The following is an 11,788-nucleotide window of genomic DNA, read 5'->3' on the forward strand; positions in this document are numbered from 1 at the left end:
GGGAGCTTGGCACTCGGCTGGACCTGAGGCCCGTAGAGGAACTTCAGACGTGCTCCCTGCCTGTGAAGGAGCCCACAGCTGAGCAGCCAAGACAAAATTTATAGCTAGGAAAAATAACACAACGTGAGAGTCAGAGGCCCGCAAATGACCATAAAACGTTACCAAGAACTTGCTTAGATCATCCGGGAAAGCAGGGGCCAAGACCCGGGCCGGGCCTCCAGGGCAGGCCCAGAGGGCACAGAAATATGTGGAAGTTGTTTGCTGCAGACGAGTCATAGCCACTGGCGCAGTGAGGCTCTGAGATGATGGCGCTTGGCCTGACGTGCCTGAAGAGAGACTTTTGTGAGGAGAGAGATGAACCCAGCTAATGGGAATGCCTTGGCTTAGGCTCAGGGGACGGCGTGTTAGGAAGGAGGTGTGATTCAGACTGCCGTCGGCAGGGCTGCTGTGAAAACACAAGATAGTTTTTGAGTGTTGATTCCTTGCGTTGTATGATACTTTTTTCAGGTATGAACAGTACCTATTTTATAGGGAAGGTTAGCTGAGGTACTAGTATTGGACAGTAGAGCATAAGGATAAAAAAATGAGCCCTTGCCTGGCCAGTGTGGCTCAGTGGTTGAGTGTCACCCCATGCACCAAGAGGTCGCCAGTTAGATTCCCGGTCAGGACACATGCCCAGGAGGCAGCCAATTGATGTTCTCTCTCATAGATGTTTCTCTCTCTCTCTCCCTCTCCCTTCGTCTCTCTCTAAAATCAATAAAGAAAAAAAAAATGAGCCCTAGCCCTGGCTGGTGTTGCTCAATAGTTAGAGCAACATCCCATGAACTGAAGGGTCTTGGGTTTGATTCCCAGTCAAGGGCATGTACCCGGGTTGCAGGTTTGATCCCTGGCCCCGGTCAGAGTCATGCAGGAGGCAACCAATTGATGTGTCTTTCTCACACAGATATTTCTCTCTCCCCCTCCCTCCCTTTCACTCTCTCTAAAAACCAATGGAAAAATATCCTTGGGTGAGGATTAACAAACAAACAAAAAAAGAGCCCTAGAGCCCAGGGACCTGGGTTCAGATCCCAGCTTTGCCATTTAGTAGTCGTGTGACAGGACACTTCTGTTCTTTGCCTGCTCACCTGTGACTTGGAATAATAATAGACCCTACGCCAGAGTTGTGGTGGAGACTGCGTTCACAGATGCTCAGCGTGAAGAAGAGTTCCAGGCACATGGGAAAACATTCAGTGAGCATTGGCTGCTGCTGACCAGGCTAGTCAGAGCTCGGCATGTAAAAACCTAAACGCTGGGGCCTGACGCTGGGCTCGGCTCTGCCCACTGTGGTTGGGAATGGTGGCTTCCAGCCCTTTTCTCCTAAGCCCTGGAAACTTGAAGGGGCTTCTCAGGACCCCTATGGGTCCTCAGAGCAATGAGGGTGGACTGCGCAGCACTGTCCGGAAGACTCATCAGAGGGAACTCAGTCCCTGAGCTGGTGAGTTAGACGGGACCAGAGCCAAAGGTCAGGGGTCAGAGGTCCATCTCCTGGCTCATCTGCATGGGGAAGGCAGGCATCTAGGAAGCGCTCAGCCAGGAACAGGGAAATAGGGCACCAGAGGAGCTGCCCAGTGGAGACCTGAAGTCGCAGGAGCCTCCACCTCCCTGTGGCCTCTGATCCCGCGGCAGTGCCCTCAGGCAAGTTCACATTTCTTTCCATCTCTTGAAAACTGGTTGCAATACTGAGCTCCAGGGAGGGAGGATGGGTTTTGGGCTGATCAGTGGGAAGAAAAGCTTCTGGAAAGGACAGCGCTGTTTTCTGTGAGGGGTGTTGCCAGCAGCCGCGGGCTGCAGCTGGAGATGGACCGTCAGTAAGATGAGGCCCTGAAATGAGAAAAAGAAAAGCTGGACAGGAAACCTTAGCTCCACTGGCACCTGTCCCAGCCACATCGCCGTTTGGATGCTGGTGCCTGGCTTACCTAAAGTACATGACAGAAGGCGACTGGAAGGAAGCAGTCAAAACGGTAGCACTGGTTCACTCTGAGCTGTGAAGTGTGGGTGGGTGACTTGTTTTCTTCTTTATACTTCTCCCCCCTCCCCCAAGTTTTCTGTAGTGCTTATCTACTACTTTCATAAGAAAAAAAAATATTGAAACAAAGTCAATTTAAAGTGAGGCTTTATTCCCTTAATAGCGTGCTCTCCAGGAAACAGCAGGGCCCCTCAGGGCCCCAGCTGCTCCGTGGCCTCAGCCTCCTGTGACGGGGCTGCCCCCCAGGTAGCTCCAGGTGGCACTGGCGGTAGCCCTACCTTTCTTTTCCCACCAGGGACCGTACCACCACCGTGGTGAATGTGGAAGGGGACGCCCTGGGTGCCGGCATTCTCCACCACCTGAATCAGAAGGCAATAAAGAAAGAGGAGCAAGAACTGAGCGAGGTGAAAGTGGACGCCATCCCCAACTGCAAGTCAGAGGAGGAGACGTCACCTCTGGTGATGCACCAGAACGCTGCCGGCGGCCCTGCTGCCAGCGCCCCGGAACTGGAATCCAAGGAGTCGGTTCTGTGAGGAGGCTAGGCTTCGGCTTCGCCCGCCAGCAGCAGTGCCCACCCCGTCAGTCCAGCCACCGGACACCGGGCACGCCCACTGCCCTCACAACTCTGGCCTCCTGGGCAGTGCGTTGGCCCAATCACCAGTTTGAAGATCACTTCTCGGCACAGGCATTGGGCTTCCCAGCCAGAACTGGCTCCTGAGGACTAGGACATTCTGCCCTTCAGCTTGATCCCTGTCTAGGTACACCAGGTTCTGTTTGAAACCCACTCTGAAGCGTGCATAACAGGTTTTTGGGAGCCTGGTGGTCACAGCTTGGGAAAATGCAGATGTGCCCCCTTCATTGCACCCAGTCTCAGTGCATCAGGTGCTTTCCGGGCAAACCTAGGGGTTTTGCAGTCATCTGTCACATTGCCTTGTGAGCCGTAGTAATTGGAAAAATTTCCAAATTCTTAGCCTTGGTAGGAATTTGCTGAGCTGGGACTCGGGGTGTTGGAGTTTGCACTACAGCGAGGTGCAGCTGGCTTCTGGTTCGAGGGTTGCTGGGGGGCTGGTGGCACTGCATATTGTCAGGTTAGAAATACTCCAGACGGTGTTAGCACTGCTGGCTCCTCTGGTCAGCAGCACTAAGAAAACTAAATCCTGAGGTCAGAGAAAGGAGGGGGAGCCTGGTTGGTGTGGCTCAGTGGATTGAGCATTGTCCCATGGGCTGTGAGGTCCTGGTTCGATTCCCGGTCAGGGCACATGCCCAGGTTTGGGGCTTGATCCCCAGTGGGGGACATGTAGGAAACCCCCTATCGATGTTTCTCTCTCATATCGATGTTTTTATCTCTCTCTCCTTCTTCTCTAAAAAAAAAAGGAAAAAGAAAGGAGGGGGAATGCAGCCTGCAGGAGGAAGAGAAGCAACCTAACCAGGACACCACACACACACACACACACACACACACACACCAATTTTCCCCATGCTCATCCCAGCCCTGGGGAAGTTTTCAGCTTCCGCGACCTGGGCCCCTGACAACACTGTAGCTTTATCCCCATCCACTCTGATTTGGCAACAGGACAGAGAGGGACCTCTTCTGGGAAGGTGTGATGTGGTTATCACATTCAGGACCCTCTGGTTCATCAGTCTGCTTTCTTTTTTTTTAATCCTCAGTGGATATTTTTCCATTGGTTTTAAGATGGAGTGGGAGGGAGAGAGAGAAAGAGAAACATCAATGTGTGAGAGAGAGACATCAATTGGTTGCCTCCCGCATGACCCTGACCAGGGCTGGGGATCGAACCCGTGACTCTTGTCCGTGGGCTGATGCTCTAACCACTGCTCAGAGCCAATCTACTATTTTAATTCAACTAGAACCTCCCTAAAATACTGTATTCTAGCAAAAAAAAAATATATAAAAAATAAATAAAAGTTAAAAAATGCAAACCCACTCACTTACTGGGGTGAGCTGCCCCTGTTCCCAGGTCCCCAGACCCTTCCTTGGCTTTGGCTGATTTCCATGGACTTGATTTCCTTTCCTGCCAATACATCAAAGTTTAAAATTATAAGCCAGATGTCCATGCTCCTCCGATACCTGCTGGCTCAGTTTGAATTGAGGTGAGGGGCTTTATAGAGACCCGTGTGGTCAGCGACAGGGAAGACCTAAAAGGCACCAGCCTGCCGTGGCGCTGTGACTGTTGGTGTGGGTCTGTCGTGTGACTTGCTGCGGGTGCTGGGCCTCACTTTACCCCATTTGTATATCAGGGCCCATGTCACCTGCCTCTTACCTACCTCAGAGGGATTTGGTGGGCAAACTGAGGGACTCTGAAGACAGCCATTTCCCTTGGCTATCCAGGCTGACGAACGCCCCTGCGCTCTTATTTCCTCACCCAAGTGATACCTCTCTCCACAGAGCCTCGGTCTCCTGGCGAAGGCAGCTGTTGTGAGCGGGGCTTTGTTCCCCGTGTGCAGTAGGCACTTTTATTGCTCGTTCTCTTTGTGGCTCCTCGACAGCATCGAAGGCAGCCTCTTGCTGATGTCCTTCAGGTGCTCATGAATTAACCACCTTGCCTTTCATTGCGTTTCCGGGTACCCGACTTCCCTGTGACTCCCAGACCCGAGCAGTTTCTGCCACCCCTCAACAGGCCATGAGAACTCCCAGTCTTTCACCCTCGTGCATTCTCTGTTTTCCCTGCTGCTGTGGTTTTGCTGCCACTCGGGCCCCGTGGAAGGGGAACACACCATTGTGATGTGTGTCCCGTTGATCAGTATGGGTGGATGGCACAGAGACAGTCAGGCTCTCCCATTTTAAAATCAAAGGCCTGGCCCTGGTTTGGCTCAGCCATTAGAGCATCAGCCCACAGACTGAAGGGCTGCAGGTTTGATTCCTGGTCAAGGGCACATACCTGGGTTGCAGGTTCGATCCTCTACTGCCCCGGTTGGGGTCGTGTGGGAGGCAACTAGTCGAAGTGTCTCTCTCACCACCCCCTTCCTCCCTTCCTTCCACTGTCCCTGAAAATCATTGGAAGAATATCCTTGGGTGAAGATTAACCAAAAAAAATAAAAATAAAATCAGAGGCCTGTGCCTGAGCAGAAGGGGTGGGGTATGGAAGAGCCGTGGGGCACAGAGCTAACCCAGCTCCACCAAATCTTTATTTATGTTATTTTTTAAATATTTTTCTTTATTCATTTGAGAGGGAGAGAGACATACAAACATCAGTGAGAGAGAACATCCACTGGGGATTTGGTCCGCAACCTGGGCGTGTGCCCTGACCAGAAATCGAACCAGCGACCTCTTGGTGCGTGGGTCGATGCTCAACCACTGAGCCACACTGGCCGGGTGCCCTCCAAATCTTTAAACCAGCTAAGCCACTCCCCTCTCCTGTGAAGCCCGGTGTGACCAGGAGCTGAGTCGAGAGGTGTCTAGAAACCTTGACGCACTGTCTAGAGCTGGCTGAGCTGGCTGGTGCACTTCCGCTTTCCGCGGAGACAGTCACATGGATTCCAAACCGCAAATGAACATTCACTGCTTCTCAGGCTTTAGTATATGTCATCTTTTCCTCTTCCACATATACACGGCTACATGTGCACACATACGTGTGTGTGTGTGCACGCGTGTGCGTGTATAGTTTTAGCCCCAATCCAAGCAAGTTTGAGTTTGGAGAGAGGTGAACTAACTGCCAGTTGTGTGGCTTTGGCATCCTGATTTTCCTGCTCGTAATGATGGATTTCACAAAGCATAGAAATTAGAGCTGGACAGTAAGACCCAGTGACCGCACATGGTCTGTGCTGGGCCAGGAAATGTAGTACAGATGATAGGGGAAGGGCACATAATAGAAATAGGACCACTGTTGTTTAATGATTATTCACCTTACTAGCTGTAGATACGAGGTTTTCTTACAGACCCTGGGGACTGGAGGGGGTGCAGCAAGAAGACAAACAGGGCTGTAAAAAGATAAGACACCTTGGAGCCCGGATGGGTCCATTCCTCAAAAGAAAATTTAAAAAAAAATTTTTTTCTTTATTGATTTTAGAGAGGGAAAGGGAGAAAGAGAGAGAGAGCGAGAGAAACATCGAAGAGGGAGAACATTGATTGGCCACCTCCTGCATGCCCCACACTGGGGATCGGGCCCACAACCTGGGCATGTGCCCTGACCAGGAATCGAACTGGCGACCTCTTGGTGCATGGGTCGACGCTCAACCACTGAGCCACAGTGGCCAGGCAAGAAAATACATTTTGAGATCAGACCAAGGCTAGGACACACTGACTCAGTTGTTGTGCCTGGACCTTGACCCCCTCTAGAAGTTTGCCTCAGGAATGCCGAGCATTCTCCAGTCCCGGGAATGGGCAGGGCTATTTATCTCATAGGAAATTAACTACTTTGTTATTGGACTTCAAGATCCTGGAAGGAGACACACAAACCACATACCCTACAGCCCTTATCCTGCCCCCTCCCTTCCCCCTTGCACATAGCCCTTCTTCCTTGTCTCTGTATGCAGCCGACTAACGGGATGTTAGAGCAGAATCTCCAGGATGACCTGCTGCTCCCCCGTATTGTCGGCATTATTGGAGTAAATGCTCATGTATTACTCAGCCCTGTCTCTGTTAATTTGGTTCAAGTAGTGACAAGCAGCCTCAGGCCTGTTTGGTGTCTGGTATCACAGAGAGTGTCGTGGCCTAAAGAAGTGTTCTTCCTGATGGTGATCACTCCCCTTCCGCGTGGAGGGAGAAGGTGCTGTTTTCCTCCCTGTTTCTCAGGCCACAAGAGGAATCAGACCAGGAGTGACCCGTTGGGGGAAATCCCACTTTCTCATTGTCCGAAGGTGTCTCCGCCACTGTTCTCTTGTATAACACATTGTAAGTACTGTTCATGTCTGACTGTTTTGTACGCGTGACATTTGCCTTAAACATAGCAATCTTTAAAAATGAATACAGTATTTCTATTAGAAACTCCATGTTTCTTTCTTTCTTTCTTGTGTTTTGAAGTGACATATACTGATGGAGCTCTTACTGGAAAATAACCTGTGGGTGACTGAATTGGTTTTTTTCTAGCTTGGAGCCAGCAGGACCCCTCAGGCAGGGTGGGCCTGCCCAGGTGGGCGAAGCTGCTGTAGGACCGTCACTGCTTTGGCTCCAGCTGGTGCTGTCCAGCTGCTTCGGGGCACCTCCCATTCAACTCCAGCAGAAGTCTTGCAAAAAGTGAGCAGTTTTGACTTCGAGGTCAGCAGGCCTTAACTGAGCAAGCTCCACAGAATTACTCAGAGAGCCCGTGCAGCGGGCAGCTGCCCATGCCCCTACCATCCTCACCACCACACCAGCCCATATGTCCTATAATCTCCTTTTCAGTGAACAGCATTCCAGCACAATTAGGGATCTTAGAAGCCTCTTATAATTCGATTCTCCTATAAGCTCACACTGGAGGCGGAGTTTCCACTTCCTGAGCTTCTGAAGAAACAAGTCGGTGTTCTGACCTGGACACTTCCAGGTCTTCATGTTACACAGAAACCAGTTTTAACTTCTGAGCAAGGCCCAAAGGGATGAGGTGGGAGTTTGCCCAAGTCAAGGGGCTGATAGGCCCAGTTACTGATGAACTGTAGGTTCCCCCTAGAGTGTGGCTGCCCTGGTTCTCTGTCACAGAGAGTGTTTGGAGGCTGAGGTTAGTGCTCAGTGGTTCAGTTTTCACACAGACATGTCAAGAGGAGCAATTTCCTGCCCAGCCAGTATGGCTCAGTGGACTGAGTGTTGTCCCATGGAATGAGAGGTCCCAGTTCAATTCCCAGTCAGGGCAAATGCCTGGTTGTGGGCTCGATCCCCAGTGGGGGGTGTGCAGGAGGCAGCCAAAATCAATAAAGAAAAAAATATGGGGCCCTGGCCAGTTTGGCTCAGCGATTTTGAGCATCAGACCATGGACCAAAGAGTCGCCGTTTCAGTTCTGGTCAAGGGCACATACCTCAGTTGCGGGTCATCCCCGGCCCTGGTCAGGGTCAAGCAGGAGGCAATCAGTCGATGTGCCTCTCTCACATTGATGTTTCTCTCTCTCTCCCTCTCTCTCCTTCCTTCCCACTCTATCTGAAGATAAATACAAAAATGTCCTAGGGTGAGGATTGAAATAAATAAATAGCCCTGGTCAGTTTGGCTCAGCGGTTAGAGCATTGGCCTGCGGTCCAGAGAGACCCGGGTTCGGTTCCCACTAAGGGCACGTACCTCGGTTGCAGTTTGTCCCCGGCCCTAGTTGGGTCGGGCAGCCACTCGATGTGTCCCTTTCATGTCGATGTTTCTCTCTCTCTCTCTCTCTCCCTCCCACTCTATCTGAACAAAAAAATAGAAAAAATGTCCTCGGGTGAGGTTTAAAATAAAATAAAATAAATAAAAATTTAAAAAATTTTTTAGATAAATAAATAAATTGAGGATAACGATCGGACCAATGGCATAGGCTATTGTGAAGAGTAGAGGAGTTAATATGTGTAAAGTGCTCAGAAAGGCACCTGGCACGAGGAACACACCCTATCAGCAAATCAGACACAACGGCAGGATCGTTTCCCAACCAGCCTGTGTCCCTCTGTGTTCGGGCCCAACAAGTGGCATGCTCATGTTTGATCCTTTTCCCCTTGAAGAGACAGAGAGAAGATGCATTTCCACTCCTGGGCTCCTCTGCTGATCAGTGCCTATGAAGTATCAGAGTGGGCCCATTTTGAACATTTGTTCTAAAAATATTTAGACAACTGCTTAAAAGGAAGCAGGCCTTATAAACAATTGTCAGGATGCACTTGAATGTCCCTATTCACAAAAGAAGCCCTCCATTCAAGCCTTCCTGTCTCAGTCCCAGCCTCCCAAGTTACAACTCAGGAAGCAGGCAGCTTTCAGCAAAACCCTGCCTTCTGGAGAGGAAGCGGTTCTCCTGGCCCAAGTTCAAGCCCTGTTTATCACACTCAGGGGAGGCAAAGGCAGCCTGGGGAATGGGGGTTCTGGTCGGCCTCCCAATCTCAGGGCCCTCCACCTGCAGGCCCCTTTACTTGGGGCTCTCACTGAATGGGAGTACACGGTGAGAGGAAAAAAATCTTACTCATTTGAAAGAAAACTTCCCCCTCTTAAAAAAAAACAACATACACAAAAAACAGTCTTGCGTCTTCACTTGTTTTGCGTCTTTTCAGAGAATTGGAACTGAGTATCCTAAAATTTATCAAAGCAGGATCTCAAATCTGATTTTTGTTTTGTTTTGTCGTGGGAACAATATATCAGTGTTGGCTGTATTTTAGCACATTTAGGATTATTTGGGGCAAGACCCAAGACAGAGGTGATAGCTTTGGGATTGTCAGGGTGGTTTGGAACAGATGAACTTGCCTCAGGTCCTAGGGCACAGCTGTCCCCAGGCTCTGCCTTTAGGGAGAAAGACAATCATGCCTAAAACACAGCAAGTTCCTCCTTTGAGAAGATAGTTTCAGGGGTGTCCTGAGGTCAGTAAACATTCAGCATCCCTTCACTTATTTTTTTAGATAATAACTTTATTGAGATATAATCCACACACCATAAAATTCACTCTTTTAAAATGTATAATTCAGTGATTTTTCATATATTCAGAGTTATGCAACTATAGCCTAATTCTGAAGAGTTTCATCACCCCAAAAAAGAATCCCAGGACTGCTGGTAACCACTAATCTACTCTCTGTCTCTATGGATTTGCCTATTCTGGACATCTCATACACATACACACACACATACATATATATATATACATACATGCACACACACACGTATAGATAGATAGATAGATAGATAGATAGATAGATAGATAGATAGATAATTTCCTGAAAGAGGCCAGACACCAGAGTACAATGCTGTATGGACTATTATGCATTTATACCTACTAAACTGGTCTCGGTTAGATGTCAGTTTAGTAGCCTTCTTCAGGTGGAAAGAGGAGGCAGTGGTTGGGAGGGGGACAAACGGGACCTCTAGAAGTGCTGGCAAGTTCTATTTCTTGAGCTGGATGGTGTTTGCTTTGTGATAATCCATTAAGTTGTACACATGTTTTTTTTGTTTGTTTGTTTGTTTTATCCTCACCTGGGGACATTTTTTTCGTTTTTTGTTCAGATAGAGGGGGAGAGAGAGAGAGAGAAACATCGACATGAAAGGGACACATCGAGTGGCTGCCACCCACATGACCAACCAGGGCCAGGGACAAACTGCAACCGAGGTACACTCCCCTAGCGGGAACCGAACCCGGGTCTCTCTGGACCACAGGCCGATGCTCTAACCGCTGAGCCAAACTGGCCAGGGCAAGTTGTACACATGTTTTATGTACTTTTCCATAGGTGAGTAATACTTCATTGGGGGAGAAAATGGGCCTGGGAGGCAGGACCTGGCAGGGATCTAACTCTCTGTAGTGGTTACCAGTCACTTTAGGTGACCATGTCTTTTCTTAGGTATCCTATGGCCCCCCTGAAAAGTCTCTCAACTAATTTTATTTTGATCATCTAAAGCAGTGGTCAGGCCCTGGCCGGTTTGGCTCAGCGGTTAGAGCGTCATCCTGCGGTCCAGAGAGACCCGGGTTCGGTTCCCGCTAAGGGCACGTACCTCGGTTGCAGTTTGTCCCCGGCCCTGGTTGGGTTGTAAGGGTGGCAGCCACTCGATGTGTCCCTTTCACGTCGAAGTTTCTCTCTCTCTCTCTCCCTCCCACTGTATCTGAACAAAAGATGGAAAAATGTCCTTGGGTGAGAATAAAAAAAAACAAAAAAATAATAAAACAGTGGTCAGCTAACCATGGTCCACAGGTCGAGTCCAGCCCACTGCTTGTTTTTTATGTCCTCAGGCACAGCTCCAAACGAACAGCATTGTGAGGCACAGAGACCAAGCCAGGGTGGCCCCTCCACCTGTGTCAGAGCCGAGTTACCCGCTGGGCACAGCACATAGAGGGCCTAAGGCCCCCAGTACTTTTAAGAGCCCACAAAAATATTTTAAAATCAGAAGGACATAATCCAGCCTGCATTTATTTGCCTATAGAGCAACAGTTATAAAATATAATCTTTAATATGTTTTAGTGAAAGAAGGCCCATGAAGATAAAAGTACCAGGGCCCCTCGAAAGCCATGTGCAGCCCTGGCCCCTGTTCTGCCCTCCACTCCAGCACCAGCCTCCCTGGTTAGCGGGCACATCTTGTCCCGGCCCAGGGGTCATGCTGGTCACCACAGACATGTTGGGGGCTTTGCTATTGGCAACTGCTGGGGACCAGGGAGTGAAACCCCAGTCCAGGAGTCAGCAACTCAGCAGATTGCTCCCCCCCGGCCAGTGGCCCAAGCTGAGCTTGAGAAGGGGAAGGGAATGTAATAGGAATAGAATCACAGTTGTTTAATGATTATTCACCTTATTAAATATAGATAAGAGCCCGGCTGGTGTGGCTCAGCAGTTGAGCATCGACCCACGCACCAAGAGGTCACTGGTTTGATTTCTGGTCAGGGCACAGGCCCAGGTTGTGGGCTCAATCCCCAGTGTGGGACATGCAGGAGGCAGCCAATTGATGTTCTCTCTCATTGATGTTTCTATCTCTCTCCCTCTCCCTTCCTCTCTAAAACCAATAAAGAAAAAAATTTTTTTAATAAAAAATAAATTCTTACAGACCCTGGGGAACTGGAGGATGTGTTGCAAGAAGAAAAACAGGGCTGTAAAAAGATAAGACACATTGGAGCCCAGATGGGTCCATTCCTCAGAAAAGAAAATAGATTTTGAGAGCAGACCGAGGACAGGACATGCTTTGATTTGGTTGCTGGATCCTGACCCCTCTCTGGGAGTTTGCCT

The 11,788-nt window shown here is 49.7% G+C and overlaps 1 protein-coding gene across 1 annotated transcript in view; it reads left to right on the top strand.

Annotated features, from left to right (window-relative positions):
- SLC1A4 (solute carrier family 1 member 4) overlaps nt 1-3,192 on the top strand; it is a 29,058-nt gene extending 25,866 nt beyond the window's left edge. The window contains exon 8 of the mRNA XM_036263464.1: nt 2,301-3,192. Coding sequence (XP_036119357.1) covers nt 2,301-2,538 — 238 coding nt within the window. The 3' untranslated portion in view covers nt 2,539-3,192. The remainder of the gene's footprint in view (nt 1-2,300) is intronic.
- The last annotated feature ends 8,596 nt before the right edge of the window (nt 3,193-11,788 follow it).

This window comes from Molossus molossus, unplaced genomic scaffold (genome assembly GCF_014108415.1).
Source record: "Molossus molossus isolate mMolMol1 unplaced genomic scaffold, mMolMol1.p scaffold_m16_p_15, whole genome shotgun sequence".
NCBI lineage: Eukaryota > Metazoa > Chordata > Mammalia > Chiroptera > Molossidae > Molossus > Molossus molossus.